Source organism: Giraffa tippelskirchi, chromosome 10 (genome assembly GCF_054371585.1).
Source record: "Giraffa tippelskirchi isolate mGirTip1 chromosome 10, T2T-mGirTip1v1.2.pri, whole genome shotgun sequence".
Lineage (NCBI taxonomy): Eukaryota > Metazoa > Chordata > Mammalia > Artiodactyla > Giraffidae > Giraffa > Giraffa tippelskirchi.
The window spans coordinates 72,811,137-72,838,264 of NC_137284.1; the positions used below are offsets into that span (position 1 = coordinate 72,811,137).

The 27,128-nt window shown below is 38.8% G+C and overlaps 1 protein-coding gene across 1 annotated transcript in view; it reads left to right on the forward strand.

Moving 5' to 3' along the window:
• The window catches only part of AHR (aryl hydrocarbon receptor), a 53,901-nt gene extending 50,823 nt beyond the window's left edge, over positions 1–3,078 (forward strand). The window contains exon 11 of the mRNA XM_081537666.1: positions 997–3,078. Within this exon, the coding sequence (XP_081393792.1) occupies positions 997–1,131 (135 nt within the window). The 3' untranslated portion in view covers positions 1,132–3,078. The remainder of the gene's footprint in view (positions 1–996) is intronic.
• The last annotated feature ends 24,050 nt before the right edge of the window (positions 3,079–27,128 follow it).

The window sequence follows — 27,128 nt, forward strand, 5'->3', positions numbered from 1 at the left end:
CCTTTGAAAACTTGACAAAGTTTAGAAGGACTGGAACCTAATGTTACATAGGCTTTAGAAAGGTAAATTTCATTTGAACCAATTTAGGTATGATTATAATCCATTACTTTCACTAATTATACTAAGATTCAAAAGGTTCTATAATCTATAAAAACCTACAGAACTATAACAAATTATTCATGTCAGTCACTCACTCGTGTCCGACTTTTTGCAACCCCATGGACTGAAGCATGCCAGGATTCCCGTCCATCACCAACTAATTATTCCTGTAATTCCACAGAACTGTGTGTCTCAAGGTCCTCCCCTCCCCCTCCTTTTTTTCCAGTAGCAGTTATGGAAATGAGACTAAATTTCATTGTTAAAAGGCAAGAGCAAGCACTTTACTTTGGTAATTTTTATTTCCATAATTAGGGCAATAATTTTAGTAGTACTTTGAAAGCATATTGTGAATAAAATTGGTTCTAAAAATCATACCCATGGTATATAGTATATAAGGAATATTAAGAAACCTCTTGCAAATCATAACTTGCCTCTTTTCAGAAAGTTCTGGGTTATCTGTAGTCCAGTGTAGTGATCTTGAATGTAGTTAGTTTATTGGTACCTAAAACTTACTGAGATACAATCTGGTCAAAGCAGACTTACTTTTGACAGAGAATAGTACCTGTGGTTCGTGACTGGTACTTTCTGATCCAGTGGTTCCTGCCCAAACCAAAGGCATTTCATTGATCAAATAGTCAATGTATGGAGTGCCACATCTAAAGTGAGACAATGATATCACTCACCTATACTATCTAACGGACAAACTGAAAGATTGTAAGTGCAATTAATACATGTGTTCAATATGTCTTCACTGAATGAGTTAAAATAGCAGTAAAGGGATAGTTTAACAATAACAACTCGGAGGATAAAGATTTTAGAACTACATTTTCACATATATAATGGTTTAATATATATGAAGAATCTGTTCTAATAAGTTGCGTTGCTGTTTGTTTGCAGTTTCAGAATGGAGCAATTTTAAATGAAATGTATCCAGCTGAATTAAATAGCGTGAGTAACACTCAGCCTGCCACCCATCTTCACCCATCAGAAGCCAGACCTTACCCTGATTTGACAGCCAGTGGATTCCTGTAATTCCAAGCCCACTCCTCACCTTGGTTTTTGAGTAGTTTGTGAAGCATCACAGAGGAATAAGACTGTCCTTGTTGGATGTCGGCAAGTTCACGTGGAGGCATTGATGTACGTGTTCTTTTTACTGTTATAAAAACGTTAAAATCTGGTTTGTAATAAGAGGAGTTAATCACCTATACTACCATCATTAGAATAGTATGCTGTCACAGAGGAGTAAAATACCATCTACAGTTTACAGTATTCTGAAATAATACCACAGAATATACAGAGCTTTTTCAGGGAGATATTATGACACTTTTAAATAAGAAAAATTTTTCTCTGGTGGAATTACTTCCATCAGATTAAAATCAAATACTTTGAGTTTTGAACTTGTAGATTATTAGTGTACCAAATATGAACTATTTGCTTTTACTTTTAGCTTCTGCTTTTATCTCAGAGGTTAAAACAAGTGGTTTGGTGCTTGTATAAAAAGATAATCTCAGTATGCTCCTCCCTCCTTGGTAATGTAAGTGCCTCACACTTTTTTCTACCTATAACACTGTAGGGAGTATATTTTATGTAAAATACATATTTACATAAAATATACTTTTTCTTTTTAAAATTAATAACATTCTGCACACAAATATTATTGGTATTTCTTAAATTCAGTCATTTTTATTAATCTAGGCATGTTTCAACTGCACTACTCACCCACTTTCTTCAGGTAAAGAGCAAATAATTGTTGAAAACAGAAATATTTATTACTCTAGTTGTTTCTAGATTTTAATGTTGCCGTGTGCCTTACGTTGAAAAATTTTGGAAGTGGAAATATCTTCCCAAATTTTTTTTTAGTTATTGTAAGAGAGCAGCACTAAAATTTCAAGAGTTTTCAGAAGTAAGAGATACACCATTTAGCTTTACTAAAATCTCCACCTTAATAGTTGAATGTTGCCCTGTAAAGAATCTGCTGTTAAATGCAACCCTGTGTATTAACTTAAAATGAAGAGAAGCAGCTTTATTTTTAGCTCTTTAATAAGTAAAGCACCCATTTCAATATGTATAAATTCTTTAAAAACTTTTAGAGGTGTAATCCTTTAAAATGTAGTATGTTGACTTTATAAATTTCACTTCTTAGTACAGTGGAAACTATTTGTTTTTCTCATATTTGAGGAGTGTTAAGATTGAATATAGCAACGTTTGGTGCAAAGTATTGGTATGAGTGAAAAAATGGTGCATTGTATAGTTTATAATGAACAACAATATTCGTAAAATGTTTTCAGTCTTTAAAAATAGTGCATACCTTATATATGCACATAAATAACTTGTTTGGGTCTGAACATATTTTATCACTGTGTCTTTTAATCGCAAATTAATCACACCACTAATAACTTTACCATCCTTGGGTGACTTAAAAGTGCCACCATCTGACTTTCTTTTACTTAAATAGGACAGCTGAAAAGCATAGACATGTTTTGCATGTATTATATCAAACACAATGAAATCCAAAACTGAAATGTAGTATCAAAATACATTTTTTTTTTAGTAAATCAATGTATATAAAAGTGACTTCAGACACAATAGCTAAGTCAGTTTTATGCATTTTCCGACAGAATTCTGAACCTGGACAATGAATTCAAGTGTTGAAAAAAATAAATTTGTCTAAAACATTTTATAATTTGTTTGTAGCAGGAGGAATCACTAAAGATTTAGACCAGACTAATATTAGTCCAGATTAATATTCTGTTTTTACATTGAAACTTTTCATGAAAAGTCTTCATCTAAATCATTTTTGTTAGTCTCTTCCACGTGTTACTGGATGAACTGTTTAGTGGGGAAAAAACAGGCTTCTAAACTATATGTGAATATGATGACAATCAAGTATACACTTAAAAAATTTAAAGCAATACTGTATATTTTTATCTATATAAAGTAACTAAAATTTACCTAATAATAAAATCACATTAAACCCAATACACCTTTGTCTGTATTGCTAAGTGCCAAAGGAAGAATCTTTGTGTAATGCTATATTGAGGGATTTATTTTTAGATGACGTGCACTTCTAAGGATGTGGATGTTTCTACTCTGATCTTTTTCCTATGCCAGGTTGTCCCTCCCGTACCTGAAGATTTACCAGTGTTCCAATGTATTATATATAGCTTTTAATCTTTACTCTGCACAATCTAGTGTTTTTCAGTATTACTAAATTTTAGGTAAATGTTTTTTCATGGGTGTTTTCTCCTTCAAGATGTTACTGCTTACATATGCCATGCATACATTTTTGTTTAAAATATGATTTATAATATCCTTATCAAAAATTGTATACAATAACTTATGGTAATAAAATAATCACCAAGTATGAATAGTATGTTTTAACACAAATTATTTTTGGTCCACATAAAGGAAATGAGCACTTATAGTATAGTATTATAATTATGTCAGATGAAGGCAATCTATAATATTTAAGGATAGGTTATGTCAGTAATTTCTAAACTTCTTACAAAGTTTTGCCCCCCTGGATATTTTGGGCTTTACTGGAATATAAAAAAGACTTCAAGTAAACTCATAGATTAAAATGCTTCTGCAGTGGACTGTTCTTTTAAACCTTGTACAATCAGTGTTATAGTTTAGTGGTGGTAGTATCAATTCCATTTTAATAGTATTTTAAGAATATTTATGAAAACAATTTAAACAAACCATGTTCTGTTTTGTGCTTAGATAAGAAAAGTTATTGCCCGAACTTATGTCTCTATCAAATATAAATGGCATGTTAAGCCTTTGGTATTACATGCATAACTTTTAAACACTCACCTTGAATTCTGCAGTTGGCATTACTTGAAGAAAAATTCCTGAGAAAAAGTTTTCATTCTCAGTAACAATTGTTTACATTAATTTTACACTTATTCTTAATCATAACAACTTGATAGTAACACAGCAAATTCGCATTACACCTGAGTCTGAACATTTGAGAAAGACTAACACTGTCTTTTGTCTAAGAAGTGCATAATATATTCAGTTTCAAATATTTGATCTCAAAGAACCAAGAAAAATCCAGATAATCATATTCCTGATGCCTGCTTTCATTTAGTCAATTGGTTTCCATCAGCATGAATGACTTCAGCTTGCCCCCCTGTTATCAAGCCTATCAGACACTGACCAGGGATGTTATTAGCTACTCACTAGACTAAGGAATATTGCTCCAAATTTTTTCCCAATGTCTGCAGAGGACCATGCTTCCAATTCCACTAATACAACTGAAACTATCAAAACCCCACAGCACATCCTAAGTGACTATGTACTTTGACCCCGGCAGTACCACTGGCCTCTGCTCTTAAGCCAACCTCCAATGAGGGAGAAGGAGAAGATCCCTTGCCTTTAAGATTAAACACCCTTCCTAACCCCAGCCTCCCACTCCATCCCTCCCTCAACCCTCGCCCACCCCCTTGGGAATGACAAGTCTATTCTCTTATGTCCATGAGGAGGGTTAGCAGATGTAAGCTATTATATATGGAATGGATAAACAAGGTCCTACTGTATAGCACAGAGAACTATATTCAGTATGATAAACCACAATGGAAAAGATTATTTTAAAAACATGTATATGTACAACTGAATCACTTTGTACAACAGAAAGTAACACAACATTGTAAATCACTGTATTTTCCTCTTCCAGAATCTTTTCTCTCTCCTGTAAGCTTACCTGTGGACAGGTCATCTTCTATCCTGGAAAAAATGTACTTACTTCTGCATACCTTTCCTTATCACTTCTTTGCCTCCTTTCTCTACAACAATGTTGAGCTCCTGAAATCTTGTTTTCCTCCCATTACGTTGCTCTGTTGAAGTTCACTTAACTTCCTTCTTACCATAGGCTAGTTCTCTGTGGCCCTGCAGCCAAATATATTGTAGCCTCAATGAATTTCTTTCCTCCATTCGCTTCTGTGCTATTAGTTACCCTGCATCTGATTATTCCTTCAACTACTCTCCTCTCCTCCCACCTGGCAAGAGTCTCATTTCTGATCACTGTGTGTGGTTCCTTCTCTTCATACTGACCCTTTGGAAGCACATCCTCTCTGCAACTACTACTTTTGTGATGAACCCTCTTAAAAACAGATCTTACCTCTGAAACGGTGATAGAGACACCTTATCTCTGATCTATATTCGTAGAGCATCCTTTCCCTCCCAAGAGCAGCAGAGTAGAGCTAAGCACTCAGACACTGAGGTCAGACTCCTGGCTTCAGCACACATACAATGTGAATCACTGGGAAGGTTTCTTCCTCTCTCTGAGCATGAGTTTCTGTTTCTACAAAATAAGGATAACAGTAATGCTTCACTGTATCGTTGGGGGATTCCACAGAGACTTTATGTAAAAACAGTTCTCAGGAGGCCAAAATGGGAACCATTTGAGCAAAACAATAATAGTATTTGGATTACAAGAAATGAAATACCCATGAATCCATGCTGATATAAAGGGTTGCATAAATAAATGGAGGAAAAGGGCAAATCTTCCTAATAGAAGAATCCCAAGCATAGATAACTATGCCTTCTAATAGATAATTAAGCTCCCAAGAAGCTTAATACCCACCCCCCCTTCCCTTGAGTGTGGGCTAAACTCAGCCTTTTGCTTCCAAAGAATACAGCAGAGAAAGGGAAAATGTTAAAAGTTGGCATTGTAGAAATCTGTCTAGCACCACTTTAACCAAGCAGTTGAGTTTGACAGTGATAAGTCATGGTGTTCCTCTCAGATATAATGGTATGATCAGTACACTTCTGCTCTGTGGCGTTTTCTCAGAAACACGTAACCCTAGTCTAATTATGAGAAAATGTCAGAGAAACCCCAAATTGAGAGAGATTCCACAAGATTTCTGGGAGTGTTCTTCTTCTTCAAAGTGTTACAGTCAAAACCGGAGATTGAGACATTTTCACAGATTAGGAGACTAAGGAGACATAACTTGATAAATACAAAATAGAATATCTGGACTGCATTCTGCAATAGAAAAGAGGCTTTAATGGAACACCTGCAGAAAGCCAGATTAAAATTTAGGTGATAGTATTGGACCAGTATCATTTCCTAGTTTTACCAAAGTACCATGGTTATGTAAGAGGTTAAATTTAGAGGAAAATGAATGAAGAGAATAAAGGAACTCTGTATTTTTACAACTTTTATGTAAATCTAAAATTATTCCTAAATAGTTTATTTAAAAATCATTTTGTATTAAAAACAGTTTGTTGACTGTCACATAGCAAGTACTGAATAAATGTCCGTGATTACTATTTCCCTGTGATTTCCAGTCAACCTCAGTTGTAGGTAAGTCTCTACATTGGTACTGTTCCTTCTCATTCTGTTTCCTATTTATTTCATGAATATCTAGGTTTTTAGTCCCCAATACTCCTTTCTACTTTAATCTCCTGATTATCATCCTTATCAATGATCCTTCTAGCCATGTTTCCAGAACTCTTACACATCAATATAATAATCTATTTTTCCATTCCAGCTAAAAACAATCATATCTCAAACTTTGAGCATTTGTAACTGCCTTATTTTTGCCAACTTCAAATTTCCTTTTCTAATCACACCATCTTCTACTTTCCTGATCCTTTCTTCTTTGTTCAACTAGCTCTTTGCCCTTCTTGTGATCTCCAGCCCTGTGAGTACACAATGTTCTTTTTCAGGGTGTCAGCAATGTGTTTGCTTGTACCCTGAAATTGCTCACTTCCTTATTGGTAACTGACATTCCAAACCATAGCCCTGGCCAAAACTCATCAGCACAGCACATAGCCTGGCCACTTCTTTTCCTGATAAGCAGTTTTGCTAGACAAAGTGACAAAACTGGAATAATGGCCTCACCACAAACTGAACTGGAAGGAAAGCTAAGACAAACCTAGACAGTGTATTAAAAAGCAGACATTACTTTGCTAACAAATGTCCATATAATCAAAGCTATGGTTTTTCCAGTAGTCATGTATGGACGTGAGAGTTGGACTAGAAAGAAGGCTGAGCACCGAAGAATTGATGCTTTCAAACTGTGGTTTTGGAGAAGACTCTTGAGAGTCCCTTGGACTGCAAGGAGATCTAACCAGTCCACCATAAAGGAAATCAGTCCTGAATATTCATTGGAAGGACTGATGCTGAAGTTGAAACTCCAATACTTTGGCCACCTGATGGAAAGAATTGACTCATTGCAAAAGAGCCTGATGCTGGGAAAGATTAAAGGCAGGAGGAGAAGGGGAAGACAGAGGATGAGATGGTTGGATGGCATCACCAACTCTATGGACATGAATCTGAGCAAACTCCCAGAGATAGTGAAGGATGGGGAGCCTGGTGTGCTGCAGTCCATGGGGTTGCAGAGTCAGACACAACTGAGAGACTGAACAACACACAAACTTGCACCATGTATATGGCAGAGACTGACAATTACCTAACACCAGTAACATCTTTCCTTCTTTCTCTGTAAGAGAACCCTGATTTTTCCCTGATCATTGAGGGAAAAAAAGGACTACATTTTCCAGACTCCTCTATTGATAGGTATAGCTAATATAAGATCTGGCCAAGTATATGAAAGCAAAACTTTTGTGATACTTCCAACAAGGATGCTGAAATAGACCTAATGCAGCTGCAAGAAGTGTTTTGTGCTTTTTTGCTTTTCCTTTCTAGCCAGCACACGTGGGTGTGATCAGTGGAGATTCAGCAGCTCTTCTGAACAGTGAAGACAGAAGCCATTAAACTAGGGTGGTGAAGCAAAAACAGGACAAGCCAGGGTCCCTCATGACTTGAAACCACAAAATAAAACCTGTCTGCCTGCCTCGTGACTTCTTACATATAAGAGATAAAAAGATTTCTGACTTGGTTAACCCATCATTTTATGATCTATCCCACCCCTATCCCCCATCCACAGTTATCTCCATCTTCTCACTGTCTCCAATGATATTATCTCTGACTTGACTCAAAGACAGTCTGATGTGATCACCAGTTTCCTTCTTTTTTTACCTCAATGTTTTTATTGATCAGTTATCCTCCCAGACTTTCCCTACTCCTTTTTCTTGCATTTTCAGACATCGAATGTGTTGGTTTCTCCAGCACACAAGCATCATCCATTTTCTTCTAAGGACAATAAATCACACTGCTACTTCATTCTTTTTCCTTCTGTCCACTCACTCATTCCTTTTTATTGTTCTACATCTAAATAGAGCAGCTTGCTATGACTTGCTTTCATTACTGACCTCCTATTTCTTAAATCTTCACAGTATGAATTTACTACCAATTTGTAAAAATGTTCTTTTAAGTCAAAAGATCTTCTTCCTTGATACTTTCTTACCTTGGCTTCTGTAACATGATAATGTTTTATTGCTCTTGGTCCCCCTCTCTCTCCCAAATAAAAGATCTAAATAGACATTTTTCCAAAGAAGACATAGAGCAAGAGGCACATGAAAAGATGTTCAATATCACTAATTATTAGAGAAATCTAAATTAAAACTACAATGAGATGCCACTTCACACCAGTCATAATAGCCATCATGAAAAAGAGCTACAAACAATAAATGCTGGAGAGGGTGTGGTGAAAAGGGAACTCTATTGTACTATTGTTGGTAAACAGTATGGAACTTCTTTAAAAAACTACTATATGATCCAGCAATCCTGCTCCTGGGCATGTATCCTGAGAAAAACATGATTGGAATGGGTACATGCACCCCAGTGTTCATTGCAGGGCTGTTTACAATAGCCAAGACATGGATGCAACCTAAATGTTTCATAGATAGGTGAATGGATAAGGAAGGTGTGGTACATGTATATCATGATATATTACTCAGCTATTAAAAAGAATGAAATAGTGTCATTTGCAGCAATATAGATGGACCTGGAGATACCATACCAAGTGAAATCAGAGAAAGTCAAATATCACATAATATCTCATATGTGGAATCTAAAAAAATGATACAAATGAATGTATTTACAAAACAGAAACAGACTCACAGACTTAGAGAATGAATCTATGGTTTCTGAGGGTTACCTTTTAACAAGCTCCTCTGATGAGATGTATGTTACATTAAAATATGAAAACCATCAGGATAATCTTACAACATAAGTATTAGACTAGGGAGGGCTTTCCCAAGCTACACTGTAACTTGAGTGACCCCAATTGATCCTTTGGCTCCCAACTGAGAAAATCATGTTTATTACATTAACTGCCCTCTTACCTGGTATGTGCACATGCTTGATAGAATTTAATTTGGTCCCATTAGCTTTCCTGTGCTGATGAGTTTAGACTTTTAAATTCCACTAGGCAGAATCAGTCCTGGCTTCCTACCCAACCTCCAGCCCCACCATCACCACCTTAGACAGGATCCACAGCCCCTGGGGGTCATTTTCTGATACTATTTCTTCCACTTCTAGAAAAATGTTTCAGGAAGAGTGATGGAAAGAATTCTGTTTGGTGTCTAAAGTATACGGGCCTGCATGAAACAGCTTACAATTTAAAGCCAGCCAGAATTTGAAGGAACACAGACTCATATGTAGAAAAATTTATAGAAATCAGGGATTAATAGATTAGAAAAGAGAAGAGGTCTGTGATGTGATTACTTACTTCAAATAACTAATAAACTAGAATTTGGGAAAAGGAGATTATTCCTGTCATTTATGATCCAGAAGTAAAAGTAAATCCAGGATCAATGATAAAAGTTACAAGAGGAACTAAAGAGCCTCTTCATGAAGGTGAAAGAGGAGAGTGAAAAGCTGGCTCAGAACTCAACATTCAAAAAATGAAGATCATGGCATTTGGTCCATTAACTTCATGGCAAATAGATGGGAAAACAATGGAAGCAGTGACAGATTTTATTTTATTGGCCTCCAAAATCACTGTGGATGGTGATGGTAGGCATGAAATTAAAAGATGCCTGCTCCTTGGAAGGAAAGCTATGACAAACCTAGACAGCATGTTAAAAAGCAGAGACATCACTTTGCTGACAAAGGTCCATCTAGTCAAAGCTATGGTTTTTCCAGTAGTTACATACGGATTGAGAGTTGGACCGTAAAGAAGGCTGAGCACCAAAGAATTGATGCTTTTGAACTGTGGTGTTGGAGAAGACTCTTGAGAGTCCCATAGACTGCAAGGAGATCCAACCAGTCAGTCCTAAAGGAAATCAACCCTGAATATTCACATTGGAAGGACTGTTGCTGAAGCTGAAGCTCCAATATTTTGGCCACCTGATGTGAAGCGTCAACTCATCAGAAATAGACCCTGAGGCTGGGAAAGATTGAGAGCAAGACGAGATGGCAGCAACCGAGGATGAGATGGTTGGATGGCATCACTGACTCAAGGAACATGAGTTTGAGCAAACTCTGGGAAATAGTGAAGAACAGGGAAGTCTGGCATGCTGCAGTCCATGGGTTTGCAAAGAGTCAGACATGACTTAGTGACTGAATGACGACGACAGATTTTACTTTTATATAAAGAAGCCCATTATTGAAATATTTCTACAGATGAAATAAACTGATTCATTGAAATGTAATGATCTTCCTGTCTCTAGAAACACCACTTAGAATTTATGCTGAGAAAATAATTCAAAATTCTGAAACATTACACTTTATCACTACTGTTTCCTTCTACTTCTGAGAGTCTAGGATTCCGTTAACTTCCATGTTAGGTATGAGCTTCAAGATGATGTATTTCATGACCCCTGTTTTATGCTTGAAGAAAGAACAAGGCCCAGATACTATCTTGTGGAAGTTGCACAATTAGTTGATAAAATGATCTCACCTATTTTGAGTTCTAATCCAGTAATTTTTTCCCAACACAAGAGATTGGTTTTATTCTCCAGTTAGGGAAATCAAAATATTCAAACAACATTACTTTGTAATCACCATGTATGAAATTTTTATTTTCTTTCTATTCAGAATTATAGTTTCACCCTCCTCTCAGGTAAAGTTGGACATCCTAGTCCTTGTGGAATGTCTAAAAATTTATCAACTCCATTTCCCCATCATGCTGTATCTTCAAAAACGGTGTATTTGTTGACATTTGAAAGTACTGAAATCTAATTTTGGAACTTTGTCATGTGTTTTGGAATTGGGTAAACATGAATTTTGGCTAAATGAATATCTATTTCAAGGGTGTTAATTTCCATTATCTTTAAAGACTTTTCTTTCTCCTTATTCAATCAACTGACAGGTAGAAAATCCAGACCAACTGCCTTTGAATACTGAGTGATTCATTGCAATTAAAAGGGAATAGAAAAACTTACTTTATTGTCAAGAACTCTGAATAGTTTAAGACTCTCCCCCACATTCAAGCCAACACCTTAACTAGCTTCAAAAAGACATATGATTTCTGGGTCAGAGGCAAAGGGTGGTTGATTACTTACAATAGTAATAGCAGCCAGCATACACATTTGTGTTGGTTCCCCACAAGGCAAGACAAACATCCCCACACACAGTTACAGGAAAGGAGCCCTGAACTTAAGGAACCCAAATCTTTTAAGATGGTGGTAGACATGCCTGACGCTTTTCTCTGAAGGGAAACACCTTTGACATCTTCTCAGGCTGTTCACTGTACAAACTTCCTTGAAAAGATGGTTCAGAACAAAAGCCTCTGCTTGCAAACACATTCAGAAACGCAAGAGCCCCATGGAGAATGGTCTCCAGCACTTATCCTGATGGGTTCTGCTTGCCCTTCTAACTAAAATTCTCATCCTTCCTCTGTTGACTGCCTCCCTGTTCTAACTTCACAGACAATTCAGATAATTTCAAGTATTTGCAAGGGAGTGAAGTGAGTGAAAGTCGCTCAGTCATGTCTGACTCTTTGCAACCCCATGGTCTATATATATAGTCCATGGAATTCTCCAGGCCAGAATACTGGAGTGGGTAGCCCTTCCCCTCTCCAGGGCTTGCAAGGGAGTGCATGGCAAACCTGAAACATTTTCTATCCTCAAGTCACATTGTTCTGACTCTCCATGGAAATAGAGAAACCCTGCCTTCAGTTCTCTGCACCAAGTCCTTGTAAAGGGCAAGACATCATGATGTTTTAAGAGTCAAGGCAGGGGATACTGTGTTGGAACTCTGACTCAGCTCCTTTGCTGTGTGTGTAGTGTAAATTGCTTATTTGACCTTTCTGTGTCTTTGTTCCTTTCTCAAAAAAGAATGTTAATGACTTTATCTTAGAGGATATTTATGAGACCCAGGTGACATAACACATGTACAGTGCTCCACACAGATGCTGGCACATGATATTCAGTTTAAAGAGGACTGATCACAAGTACTGAAATTGAAACTGACTTTAAAACTTCCAACAAACAAAATTCCAGGACCAGATGGCTTCATAGGCGAATTCTATCAAACATTTAGAGAAAAGTTAACTATTACCCTTCTGAAACTATTCCAAAAAATTGCAGAAGAAGGAATTCTTCCAGACTCACTCAAGGGCCCACCATCACCCTGATACCAAAACCAGACAAAGATACTACCAAAAAAAAAGAAAGAAAATTACAGGCCAATATCACTGATGAACATAGATGCAAAAGTCCTCAGCAAAATACTAGCAAATAGAATCCAACAACACATTAAAAAGATCATATACCATGATCGAGTGGGATTTATCCCAGGGATTCAGGGACATTTCATTATCTGCAAATCAACCAGTGTGATACATTGCATCAGTAAATTGAAGAATAAAAACCATACTATCATCTCAATAGATGCAGATGCAGAAAAAGCTTTTGACAAAATTCAACACTCATTTATGATAAAAACTCTCCAGAACATGGGCATAGAGGAAACATACCTCAATGTAGTAAAGACCATATATGACAAACCTACAGCTAATGTCATACTCAATGATGAAAACTAAAACTATTTATTTCTTCTAAGATTAGGACCAAGACAAGAACGTCCATTCTCACCACTTTGATTCAACATGATTTTAGAAGTCCTAGCCATGGTAATCAGAGAAGAAAAAGAAATGAAAGGAATCAAATTGGAAAAGAAGTAAAACTGTCACTGTTTGCAGATGACATGATACTACACAGAGAAAATCTTAAAGCTGCCACTAGAAAACTACTAGAGCTCATCAATAAATTCAGTAAAATTGCAGGATACAAATTAATACATAGAAATCCAATGTATTTCTATACAATAACAATGAAAGTTCAGAAAGAGAAATTAAAGAAACGATCCCATTTCCTACTGCATCAAAAATAATAATATACCTAAGAATAAATCTACTTAAGGAGACAAAAGTCCTGTACTCCAAAAACTATAAGATACTGATGAAAGAAACAGAAAATGACACAAACAGATGCTCTTTGACACATAAATCATAGCAATATTTTTTCAGCCATCTCCTAAAGTTATGGCCATAAAACAAAACAAATGAGACATAATTAAACTCAAAATCTTTTGCACAGCAAAAGAAACCCTAGGCCAAACAAAAAGACAACCACAAGAGGGAATAAAATATTTGCCAATGATGCAACTGACAAGGGATTAGTCTCTAAAATTTACAAACAGCTCATAAGGCTTAATATCATCAAAACAAATAATCCAATCAAAGAATGGGCAGAAGACTAAATACATTTCTCCAAAGAAGACATACAAATGGCCAATATGGGAAAAGGCTCAACATTGCTAATTATTAGAGAAATCCATATGAAAACTACAATGAGATATCACCTCACACCAATCACAATGGCCATCATCGAAAAATCTACAATTAATAAATGCTAGAGAGAATGCAGAGAAATAGGAATGTAAACTGGTATAGCCACCATGGAGAACAGTATGGGAGTTCCTCAAAATAGACCTACCATATGGTCCAGAGAAAAACATGGTTTAAAAGGATAATGCACCACAATGTTCATTACAAGGCTGTTTACAATAACCAAGATATGAAAGCAACCTAAATGTCCATCAACAGATGAATGGATAAAGAAGATGTAGTACATACATACAATGGAATATTACTCAGCCATTAAAAAGAATGAAATAACGGATGGACCTGAAGATGATCATACTAAGTGAAGTAAGTCAGAGAAAGACAAATATCATATGATATCGCTTATATGTGGAATGCAAACAAAATGATACAAACGAACTTATTTACAAAACAGAAACAGACCTAGAGAATGAACTTATGGTTACCAGTGGGGAAGGGTGAGTGGGAGGGATAGACTGGGAGTTTAAGATTGACATGTACACACTGCTATATTTAAAATAGATAAGCAACAGGCAGTTACTGTTTAGCACAGGAAACTGCTCAATATTCTGTAATAACCCAAATGGGAAAATAATTTGAAAAAGAATAGATACATGTATATGTATAACTGGATCACTTTGCTGTACACATGAAAGAAACATAAAATTGTTAAACAACTACATGTTGATATAAAACAATTTTTTTAAAAAACTCCAAAAAAGTGTAAAAGAATTGTTAGCTCTTATTGGTTTTGGAGTCCATATGAATGAGTTAGGTAAAGAGCAGCTTGGTATAATGAAGAGATCAAAGAATGAGTTATTTCAAAACTGGGCTTTTTCTCATGTAAGTAGATGTGGGCTCTGCTCCAGGATGCTGCCCAGGCTTGTGAGGCAACTCTTCTAGCCTCAGTGTGCTCCAGCCACTGCCTTTTCCTACCAGGAGAAAGGAAAGGAAGGAACTTGTTCAGGCCCAGGATCTTTAAGAGCTAAAGTCACAACTTGCATACATTTTTTTCTGTCCAACTTTGGTACCCATGGACTTAGTCCTCAGATTATACCTGGCTGCAACAATCTGCCCAGCAAAAATTCTATTTTTATGGAAAAATAAGAAATAGATTTTGGTGGGTAACCTAAAGGACCAAGACCAAAAATAAATAACACGTCTCTATTCCATCTGAATTTTGATGCTATTGAGGAATAAGAAAAAAGTAATGGAGGAAAATGTCATCATTATTAGAAACTATAACTTAGAAGAGTCAAACAGGAGTTGACCACTCCATTCCTTAGTCTTTAGTCTAGACCCCTGTGTAGACTATTCTGGGATTCTTTTCAGTGGGCAGAGCCAGCCTGCTTTTCCATGTCGCTGTCTCTTACAGTGCCAGAGAGAGCAAGAAAGGGGGAAGGGACCATATTCCTCATATTCAGGACTATAGAGAGATTTGCTTCATATATTTGAGGAAATTGAACCATGGCCATCTCCCACCCAGCCTTTCTCCAAGGGGAAGATTAAGGGATAAGACAAGAGGCTAGATGTGTTCATCCTTTCTCATAGAAACCCAAGTAACAGAAAAGATTTTTCTGTCCAAACCTGACCATCATAACTATCATCATCATTATCATTATAAGGCAACCTAATTTGGTAAAAATTTCAGTTTAGGGCCCTTTCCACTGTCCATTATTTTGTTCAGTGGCGCCTTTGAGATGCAGAACTAAGTCAGAGTTCAGACTGAGAAAAGAGATTTATCTTCAGGCAAAGTGCTGTCTAATTTATTTCATCTACCTCTCCATGCTGCCAGAAAGCACAGAGTTCAGATTTGTACTCAGTGCAACAGCTTCCCTTGGCCTGTATTTCTGGCAAAGTTATTTGTGCTTCTGCCTGACTACCGTTGGGTGTCCAGGTGGCACTAGTGGTAAAGAACCCACCTGCCAGTGCAGGAGAAGGTAAGAGATGCAGGTTTGATCCCTGGGTCAGGAAAATTCCCTGGAGGAGGGCATGACAACCCACTCCAGCATTATTGCCTTGAGAATCCCATGGACTGAAGAGCCTGGTGGACTACAGTCCACAGGGTCCCAAAGAGTCAGACAGGACTGAACTGACTTATGCATGCTCGCTGACGACTCTCCCTGCTTTATCCATCACTTCCCTCTAGACAATATTTTTTAAGTTTTCATGTCAGCTGCCACAAATTCTTTTAAGGCAGGATATAAATTATCCTTATAAAGATACAGTCAGTGAGTGCACTGATAGAGATAAATACGCTATCCACGGGTGCTTTTAGAGAAAATATTAGCCAATTAAACTTGGGAGCATTAACAGGACACAGATTGGCTCAGGACAGAAGTAGCCTTCAAATGAAGGGATGATGATTGTGAATTACAGGTTCAATTTCATCTGCCTGTCACAGAGGTGAAGACATTTTATCATGATCATTCTCTCTGACACTGCAAACTTAAAATTATTTGCACTGTGCTTGAAATACTTGACTTTTGACTCATCTAATAGTCCCAATCACAGTTTTCCTGTATCTTCTACTAGTTCCTATTCCGCGGATTATCCGCTCTCTTTACTGGACTTGAGTGAACCAAAAGGGCCCAGAGTAGAAAGGACTTGGGGGAACTGGTGTGTGGATATATGCAAGACAGTGCCTCTAAAGAAGTGGGTGAGAGTGTGAGGAGGTTCAAAGTGCTTTCTTTCATAGGTGGGGTCAGATTGAAACGAGTCATTACTCACAGGCTGATGAGAAAACTCTTGTTTTTGTTGTTGTTGTTCAGTCTCTAAGTCGTGTCTGACTCTTTTGTGGCCCTCATGGACTGTACCCACCAGGCTCCTCTGTCTATGGGATTTCCCAATCAAGAATACTGGAGTGGGTTGCATTTCCTTCTCCAAGAGATCTTCCTGACCCAATAACTGAATCCTCAGCTCCTGCATTGGTAGGTGGATTCTTTACCACTGAGCCACCTGGGAAGCCCCTTTCTTTTATAGGTGGGGCTATATTGAAACTTGAGTCATTACTCATAGATTGATGCAAAAACTAAAGTTGTGCATTTAAAAAATGAGAAAACCAAGGGCAAAGTGGCCTCTTCAGGTAACAGGCAGCAGTGAGAGCAGAATCTCAACTCTGTATCTCTGAATTAAGAGCATGTAAAAAGTTTAATCTTCTAACAGCCACTATGCAAGTGTTTTACTAGGATGGCTGAAGCCAGGCTATCTCATTGACTTTATATCCAGGGGGTGAATATCATTGTCCCAATTTTACACACAATGAAACTATTTTAAAAAGCAATCAAAACAACCAGGATGGTGGTGGTAGATAAAATAATGGTGCCCTCAAAGATGTGCATATTATAATCCCAGATTGGATGGCAAGAGGGTCTTCACAGATGTTACTAGAGAAGAACCTTGAGATGGAATGGTTGCTCTCTGTTAACTTGGTGGACTCGTGTGATCACAAGAGTCCTTGTAAGAAGAAGAGAGGAGGGTCAGAGTCAAAAGAGGAGAGGTGATGACAGAAAGAGAGAGAAATTTAAATATACTCTGCTGTTGGCCTGAAGATAGAGGATCACAGTTCAAGGAATGCAGGCAACCTTTAGAAGCTGGAAAAGGCAAGGAAACCAATTCTTCCCTCATACCTTCAGAAGGGAGGCAGCCCTGTTTACAGCTTGATTTTAGGGCTTCTGACCTTCAGGACTTTAAGATAATTAATTTGTATTGTTTTAAGCCACTAAGTTTGTGGTAATCTGTAACAACATCAACAGGAAACTAATACAGTGGTTATGGATATTAAGAAGGCAAAGAAGGCATTTGGGAAGAAAACAATTACTCCCCCATTATTATCATGTCTGATTATAATTAGAGCTTCCCTGGTGGCTCAGACAGTAAAGAATCTGCCTGCAATGCAGGAGACCCAGGTTCGATCCCTGGGTTGGGAAGATACCCTGGAGAAGGCAATGGCTACCCCACTCCAGTATTCTTGCCTGGAGAATACCATGGATAGAGGAACCTACTGGGCTACAGTCCACGGAGTGGCAAAGAGTCAGACACAACTGAATGACTAACACTACACTTACGATCATGTCTCGAAACAAACAGAAGAGCCATTCTCTGCCCATCTCCTGCCACTCTGCAGTAGTCCCCATCCCTGCACTCCACCTCAGCTACATCTGGTCCTGCAAAAGGACCTCCACTTTTTGGATGATGGTGGTGTCTGGTAAGCTCCAGTCTTGCCTGGGCATGGCAAAGAAGCATGGGAGAACACAGCCAACACAGTTTCATTACAGCTTTGCCTTTTCTAGATATTTAGCTCATGTCAGAGGCCAGGAAATACGTTGCATTTGTTTCTAAAGAAGGGTCCTGATAAATGTGTCTGGTCTTTGCAAATAACCTGAAAAATTGGCCAGATTCCTAGGAGAAGAATGGCTTTACTCTAGTAAGTTAGACGTTATATAAGCAATATCAGATATACAGCTGTGTTGGTTCTTTTAAAATTAATAAAGCCATTTTGAGAATGCAGTTTTCAACTACACATCTATGGTTCTATGGGGAAAAAACACGTTTTTAGCTAGACCATGATGTCATCACACAGATAGGTTGAAGAAAAGACCATTCAAAGAGAATAAGTGACCCAGAACTGTCTGAAAGCTTTTCTTTGCTGAATGCAGGGCAGTGTATTTGGACACACAGTGCTGTATTTGGACACCAATTTCACAACCATTATCAGAATTGCCAATGACTATATAATAAGGTGAGGTTTTTTGGAAAAAGAAGAATTCAAGAAGATTATGTAACCCCACACTGCCAGTAATTGGTAGGATCAAAAACTGTGGAAGTCACCTAAATTGCCAATTGGACTTAAAAATCTTGGGAATACTTCACTTTAAAAATATGACAAAGGGGGCGGTCCTCAGATGGCAGAGGAATAGGACGGGAAGATGACTTTCTCTCCCACAAATTCACCGAAAGAACATTTAGACGCCGAGAAAATTCCACAAAACAACTTCTGAATGCTGGCAGAGGACATTAGACACATAGAAAGGCAGCTCATAGTCTTCAAAAGGAGGTAGGACAACATATAAAAGATAAAAAGAGAGACAAAAGAGGTAGGGACGGAGATCTGTCCCGGGAAGGGAGTCTTAAAAAAGAGAGAAGTTTCCAAACACCAGGAAACACTCTCTCCGGCAGGTCTGTGGCGAGCCTTCGAATCGCAGAGGGCAAAATAACTGGGAGGAAAAATAAATAAATAATTAAAACCCGCGGTTTATGTACCTAACAGCAAATCCCAGCCGGCGTGCAGCCCAGATGTGTGCACCCCCAACTAGCAAGCGGGAGCTGGGCAGGGAGGGGCGGGCTGCACTGGTTTGGGTAAGGACTGGGCCTGAATGCCCAGAGGGCAATCTGAGGGAACTAGCTTGAGACAGCAACCTAGACCGTGGGATAGCTTTCCTGCAAAATGCCTTAACCTAAGACACCACCAGACCCGCTCACAGAACAAAGGACTGAGCAGAGCAAGCCGGCTGCAGACCAGCCCATTCCCCTGCAGGAGACAGGAAGGTGAGGGCAGCCAGAGCCGGAAGGGCGGAATCGCGGCCCCAGAGAGGTATTCTATGCCAAACTGCAAACAGACCTCACTGCTAACCAGGACTTCTTCGGACTCTGGAGGGTCGACACCTGCCAAGAGAGTCACAGCCAGAGATCAGCTCCCCAGCAGAGAGCACAGCACACCTGGGAAGGTGCACCCATTGTACACCCAGAAAACCAAGCAGCTGGGATGGGGGAAGGGAAAAAGACGCAGCCCCCAACCGCGCTAGCCAAAAACCTGGTCACCGGAGCTGCTCGGACCTGGGAAGAGCACAAAACCCAGGCTCAACCAAGTCTGCACCTGTGTGAAGCACCCGGGAAACAGAATCTGAGCGGCTTAGACCTGGGAAGTATAGGCAACCCCAGGGGCCGCTTCAGACAGTTCCCGGCAGTGCAACCTAGAGCCTGAGCAGTGTAGACTGGGAAAGCACACACGCCGTGAGCGGGGCACACCCAGTGTGACTGAAACATGCGAGCACACGCCAGTGAGATTTGTTTGCAGTGTTCCTCCCTCCCCACAGCACGACTGAACAAGTGAGACTAAAAAAAAAGTGGCCACCACTGCCCCCCTTGTGTCATGGCGGAAATTAGACACTGAAGAGACCAGCAAACAGAAGCTAAAAGAAACAGAGGGAACTGCTTTGGAAGTGACAGATGCAACAGATTAAAACCCTGTAGTTAGCACCAACTACATAGGAAGGGGCCTAGAGACCCTGAGAAGTACAAGCTGGACCAAGGAACTATCTGAAAATGAACTGACCCCACACTGTCCATAAGAGCTCCAGAGAAAGTCTTAGATATATGTTTACTATTATCAGTTTTTTTAATTTTTAAAACTTTTTATTATTTTTTAAATTTTTATTTTATTTTTTTATTTTTATTTTTAAATCCCCTATTACTCCTTCAATTTTCATTTTTATAACCTTGCAAAAAAATAAGACCCTATATTTATTTATTTTTTAAGACCTTATTTTTAAAGCAAACTTCATATATATATATATTTTATAATTTTTGTGACTCTGGTGGGTTTTTTCTTTTTTTCTTTTTTTCTCTTTTTTTAATATGGTATTTTTGAGAACCTAACCTCTACGCTAGATTTTCAATCTTTGCTTTTAGTATTTGTTATCAACTTTGTATCTTCAAGAACCCAATCTTCAGCACCCATTTTTACTTGGGAGCGAGATCACTGGCTTGATTGCTCTCTCCCCCTTTTAACTCTCCTTTTTCTCCACCAGGTCGCCTCCATCTCCCCACTCCTCTTTTTCTTCTCAACCTAACTCTGTGAATCTCTTTGTGTGTTCCGGGCTGTGGAGAACACTTAGAGAACTGATTACTGGCTGGATCTGTCTCTCCCCTTCTGATTCCCCCTTTTCTCCTCCTGGCCAACTCTGTCTCCTTCCTCCCTCTTCTCTGCCCTGTGTAACTCCGTGAACATCTCTGAGAGATCCAGACGGTGTAGAGCACATAGGGAAGTGATTACTGGCTAGCTTGCTCTCTCTCCTTTTGATTCCCCTCTTCTCCTCCTGGCCACCTCTATCTCCCTCCTCCCTCTCCTCTTCTCCATGTAACTCTGTGAACCTCTCTGGGTGTCCCTCACTGTGGAGAAACTTTTCATCATTAACCTAGATGTTTTATCATTGATGCTGTATAGATGGAGAAGTCTTGAGGCTACTGTAAGAATAAGACTGAAAACCAGAGACAGGAGACTTAAGTCCAAATCTTGAGAACACCACAGAACTCCTGAATCCAGGAAGAATAAAAGGATAGGAGCTCATCAAACGCCTCCATACCTACACTGAAACCGAGCACCAGCCAAGGGCCAACAAGTTCCAGAGTAAGATATACCATGCAAATTCTCCAGCAACACAGGAACATAGCCCTGAGCTTCAATATACAGGCTGCCCAAAGTCACACCAAACCCAGTGACATCTCAAAACTCATTACTGGACACTTCATCGCACTCCAGAGAGAAGAAATCAAGCTCCACCCACCAGAACACCGACACAAGCTTCCCTAACCAGGAAACCTTGACAAGCCACCCATCTAACCCCACCCACAGCGAGGAATCTCCACAATAAAGAGGAACAACAAACTGCCAGAAAACAGAAAGGCCACCCCAAACACAGCAATATAAACAAGATGAAAAGGCAGAGAAATACCCAGCGGTAAAGGAACAGGATAAATGCCCTCCAAATCAAACAAAAGAGAAAGAGATAGGGAAACTACCTGATAAAGAACTCCAAATAATGATAGTGAAAATGATCCAAAATCTGGAAAACAAATTGGAGTTACAGATAAATAACCTGGAGACAAGGATCGAGAAGATGCAAGAAAGGCTTAACAAGGACTGAGAAGAAATAAAAAAGAATCAATATATAATGAACAATGCAACAAATGAGATCAAAAACACTCTGGAGGGAACCAGCAGTAGAATAATGGAGGCAGAAGATAGGATAAGTGAGGTAGAAGATAGAATGATAGAAATAAATGAAACAGAGAGGGGAAAAAAAAAGAATTAAAAGAAATGAGGACAACCTCAGAGACCTCTGGGACAACGTTAAACGCACCAACATACGAATCATAGGAGTCTCAGAAGAGAAAGACAAAAAGAAAGACCATGAGAAAATACTCGAGGAGATAATAGTTGAAAACTTCCCTAAAGTGGGGAAGGAAATAATCACCCAAGTCCAAGAAACCCAGAGAGTCCCAAACAGGATAAACCCAAGGCGAAACACCCCAAGACACATAATAATCAAATTAACAAAGATCAAACACAAAGAACAAATATTAAAAGCAGCAAGGGAAAAACAACAAATAACACACAAGGGGATTCCCATAAGGATAACAACTGACCTTTCAATAGAAACTCTACAGGCCAGAAGGGAATGGCTGGACATACTTAAAGTGATGAAAGAAAATAATCTACAGCCTAGATTACTGCATCCTGCAAGAATCTCATTCAAATACGAAGGTGAAATCAAAAGCTTTACAGACAAGCAAAAGCTCAGAGAATTCAGCACCACCAAACCAGCTCTCCAACAAATGCTAAAGGATCTTCTCTAGACAAGAAACACAGAAAGGGTGTATAATCTTGAACCCATAACAAAAAAGTAAATGGCAATGGGATCATACTTATCAATAATTACCTTAAATGTAAATGGGTTGAATACCCCAACCAAAAGACAAAGACTGGCTGAATGGATACAAAAACAAGACCCCTATATATGTTGTCTACAAGAGACCCACCTCGAAACAAGGGACACATACAGACTGAAAGTGAAGGGCTGGAAAAAGATATTTCATGCAAATAGAGACCAAAAGAAAGCAGGAGTAGCAATACTCATATCAGATAAAATAGACTTTAGGCGGTAAAAAGAGACAAAGATGGACACAACATAATGATCAAAGGATCAATCCAAGAAGAAGATATAACAATTATAAATATATATGCACCCAACATAGGAGCACTGCAATATGTAAGGCAAACGCTAACAAGTATGAAAGGGGAAATTAACAATAACACAATAATAGTGGGAGACTTTAATACCCCACTCACACCTATGGACAGATCAACTAAACAGAAAATTAACAAGGAAACACAAACTTTAAGTGATACAATAGACCAGTTAGACCTAATTGATATCTATAGGTCATTTCACCCCAAAACAATGAATTTCACCTTTTTCTCAAGTGCACACGGAATCTTCTCCAGAATAGATCACATCCTGGGCCATAAATCTAGTCTTGGTAAATTCAAAAAATTGAAATCATTCCAAGCATCTTTTCTGACCACAATGAAGTAAGATTAGATGTAAATTACAGGAGAAACACCATTAAAAACTCCAACGTATGGAGGCTGAACAACACACTGCTGAATAACCAACAAATCACAGAAGAAATCAAAAAAGAAATCAAAATATGCATATAAATGAACAAAAATGAAAACACAACAACCCAAAGCCTATGGGACACTGTAAAAGCAGGGCCAAGGGGAAGATACATAGCAATATAGGTGTACCTCAAGAAACAAGAAAAAAGTCAAATAAATAACCTAACTCTACACCTAAAGCAACTAGAAAAGGAAGAAATGAAGAACTCCAAGGTTAGTAGAAGGAAAGAAATCATAAAAATTAGGGCAGAAATAAATGCAAAAGAAACAAAAGAGACCATAGCAAAAATCAACAAAGCCAAAAGTTGGTTCATTGAGAAGATAAATAGAATTGACAAGCCATTAGCCAGACTCATCAAGAAACAAAGGGAGAACAATCAAATCAACAAAGTTAGAAATGAAAATGGAGAGATCACAACAGACAACACAGAAATACAAAGGATCATAAGAGACTATTACCTGCAACTATATGCAAATAAAATGGACAACTTGGAAGAAATGGATAAATTCTTAGAAAAGTACAACTTCCCAAAACTGAACCAGGAAGAAATAAAAAATCTCAGCAGACCCATCACAAGCACGGAAATTGAAACTGTAATCAGAAATCTTCCAGCAAACAAAAGCCCAGGACCAGACGGCTTCACAGCTGAATTCTACCAAAAATTTAGAGAAGAGCTAACACCTATCCTACTCGAAATCTTCCAAAAAATTGCAGAGGAACGTAAACTTCCAAACTCATTTTATGAGGCCACCATCACACTAATACCAAAACCTGACAGAGATGCCACAAAAAAAGAAAACTACAGGCCAATATCACTGATGAACATAGATGCAAAAATCCTTAACAAAATCCTAGCAAACAGAATCCAACAACATATTAAAAAGACCATACATCATGACCAAGTGGGCTTTATCCCAGGGATGCAAGGATTCTTCAACATCCGCAAATCAATCAATGTAATACACCACAACAACAAATTGAAAAATAAAAACCATATGATTATTTCAATAGATGCAGAGAAAGCCTTTGACAAAATTCAACATCAATTTATGATTAAAAAAAAACCCCTCCAAAAAGCAGGAATAGAAGGAACATACCTCAACATAATAAAAGCTATATATGACAAACCCACAGCAAGTTCAGTTCAATTCAGTCGCTCAGTCGTGTCCGACTCTCTGCAACCCCATGAATTGCAGCACGCCAGGCCTCTCTGTCCATCACCAACTCCCGGAGTCTACCCAAACCCATGTTCATCGAGTCGGTGATGCCATCAAACCATCTCATCCTCTGTCGTCCCCTTCTCCTCCCGCACCCAATCCTACTCAGCATTAGGGTCTTTTCCAAGGAGTAAACCCTTCGCATGAGGTGGCCAAAGTATTGGAGCTTCAGCTTCAACATCAGACCTTCCAATGAACACCCAGGATTGATCTCTTTTAGGATGGATTGATTAGATCTCCTTGCAGTCCAAGGGACTCTCAAGAGTCTTCTCCAACACCACAGTTCAGAGGCATCAATTCTTCGGCACTCAGCTTTCTTCACCGTCCAACTCTCACATCCATACATGACCACTGGAAAAACCATAGCCTTGACTAGACGGACTTTTGTTGGCAAAGTAATGTCTCTGCTTTTAAACATGCTATCTAGGTTGGCCATAACCTTCCTTCCAAGGAGTAAGCGTCTTTTAATTTCATGGCTGCAGTCACCATCAGCAGTGATTCTGGAGCCCAAAAAAGTAAAGTCTGACACTGTTTCCACTGTTTCCCCATCTATTCCCCATGAAGTGATGGGACCAGATGCCATAATCTTAGTTTTCTGAACGTTGAGCTTTAAGCCAACTTTTTCACTCTCCTCCTTCACCTTCATCAAGAGGCTCTTTAGTTCTTCTTCACTTTCTGCCATAAGGGTGGTGTCATCCGCATATCTGAGGTTATGGATATTTCTCCCGGAAATCTTGATTCCAGCTTGTGTTTCTTCCAGCCCAGCGTTTCTCATGATGTACTCTGCATATAAGTTAAATAAGCAGGGTGACAATATACAGCCTTGACATACTCCTTTTCCTATTTGGAACCAGTCTGTTGTTCCATGTCTAGTTCTAACTGTTGCTTCCTGACCTGCATACAGGTTTCTCAAGAGACAGGTCAGATGGCCTGGTATTCCCATCTCTTGAAGAATTGTCCACAGTTTATTGTGATCCACACAGTCAAAGGCCTTGGCATAGTCAATAAAGCAGAAAATAGATGTTTTCCTGGAACTCTCTTGCTTTTTCGATGATCCAGCGGATATTGGCAATTTGATCTCTGGTTCCTCTGTCTTTTCTAAAACCAGCTTGAACATCTGGAAGTTCACAGTTCACGTATTGCTGAAGCCTGGCTTGGAGAATTTTGAGCATTACTTTACTAGCATGTGAGATGAGTGCAATTGTGTGGTAGTTTGAGCATTCTTTGGCATTGCCTTTCTTTGGGATTGGAACGAAAACTGACCTTTTCCAGTCCTGTGGCCACTGCTGAGTTTTCCATATTTGCTGGCATATCGAGTGCAGCACTTTCACAGTATCACCTTTGAGGATTTGAAATAGCTCAACTGGAATTCCATCACCTCCACTAGCTTTGTTCGTAGTGATGCTTTCTAAGGCCCACTTGACTTCACATTCCAGGATGTCTGGCTCTAGGTAAGTGATCACACCATCGTGATTATCTGTGTCGTGAAGATCTTTTTTTACAGTTCTTCTGTGTATTCTTGCCATCTCTTCTTAATATCTTCTGCTTCTGTTAGGTCCATACCATTTCTGTCCTTTATCGAGCCCATCTTTGCATGAAATGTTCCTTTGGTATCTCTAATTTTCTTGAAGAGGTCTCTAGTCTTTCCCAATCTGTTGTTTTCCTCTATTTGTTTGCACTGATCGCTGAGGAAGGCTTTCTTATCTCTCCTTGTTATTTTTTGGAACTCTGCATTCAGATGGGAATATTTTTTCTTTTCTCCTTTGCTTTTTGCTTCTCTTCTCTTCCCAGCTATCTGTACAGCCTCCTCAGACAGCCATTTTGCTTTTTTGCATTTCTTTTCCATGGGGATTTTCTTGATCCCTGTCTCCTGTACAATGTCACGAACCTCTGTCCATAGTTCATCAGGCACTCCGTCTATCAGGTCTAGTCCCTTAAATCTATTTGTCACTTCCACTGTATACTCATAAGGGATTTGATCTAGGTCATACCTGAATGGTCTAGTGGTTTTCCCTACTTTCTTCAATTTAAGTCTGAATTTGGCAATAAGCAGTTCATGATCTGAGCCACAGTCTGCTCCTGGTCTTGTTTTTGCTGACTGTATAGAGCTTCTCCATCTTTGGCTGCAAAGAATATAATCAATCTGATTTCGGTGTTGACCATCTGGTGATGTCCACATGTAGAGTCTTCTCTTGTGTTGTTGGAATAGGGTGTTTGCTATTACCAGTGCATTCTCGTGGCAAAACTCTATTAGCCTTTGCCCTGCTTCATTCTGTACTCCAAGGCCAAACTTGCCTGTTATGCCAGGTGTTTCTTGACTTCCTACTTTTGCATTCCAGTCCCCTATAATGGAAAGGACATCTTTTTTGGGTGTTAGTTCTAGAAGGTCTTGTAGGTCTTCATAGAACCGTTCAACTTCAGCTTCTTCGGCGTTACTGGTCGGGGCATAGACTTGGATTACCGTGATATTGAATGGTTTGCCTTGGAAACGAACAGAGATCATTCTGTCGTTTTTGAGATTGCATCCAAGTACTGCATTTTGGACTCTTTTGTTGACCATGATGGCTACTCCATTTCTTCTAAGGGATTCTTGCCCACAGTAGTAGATATAATGGTCATCTGAGTTAAATTCACCCATTCCAGTCCATCTTAGTTCGCTGATT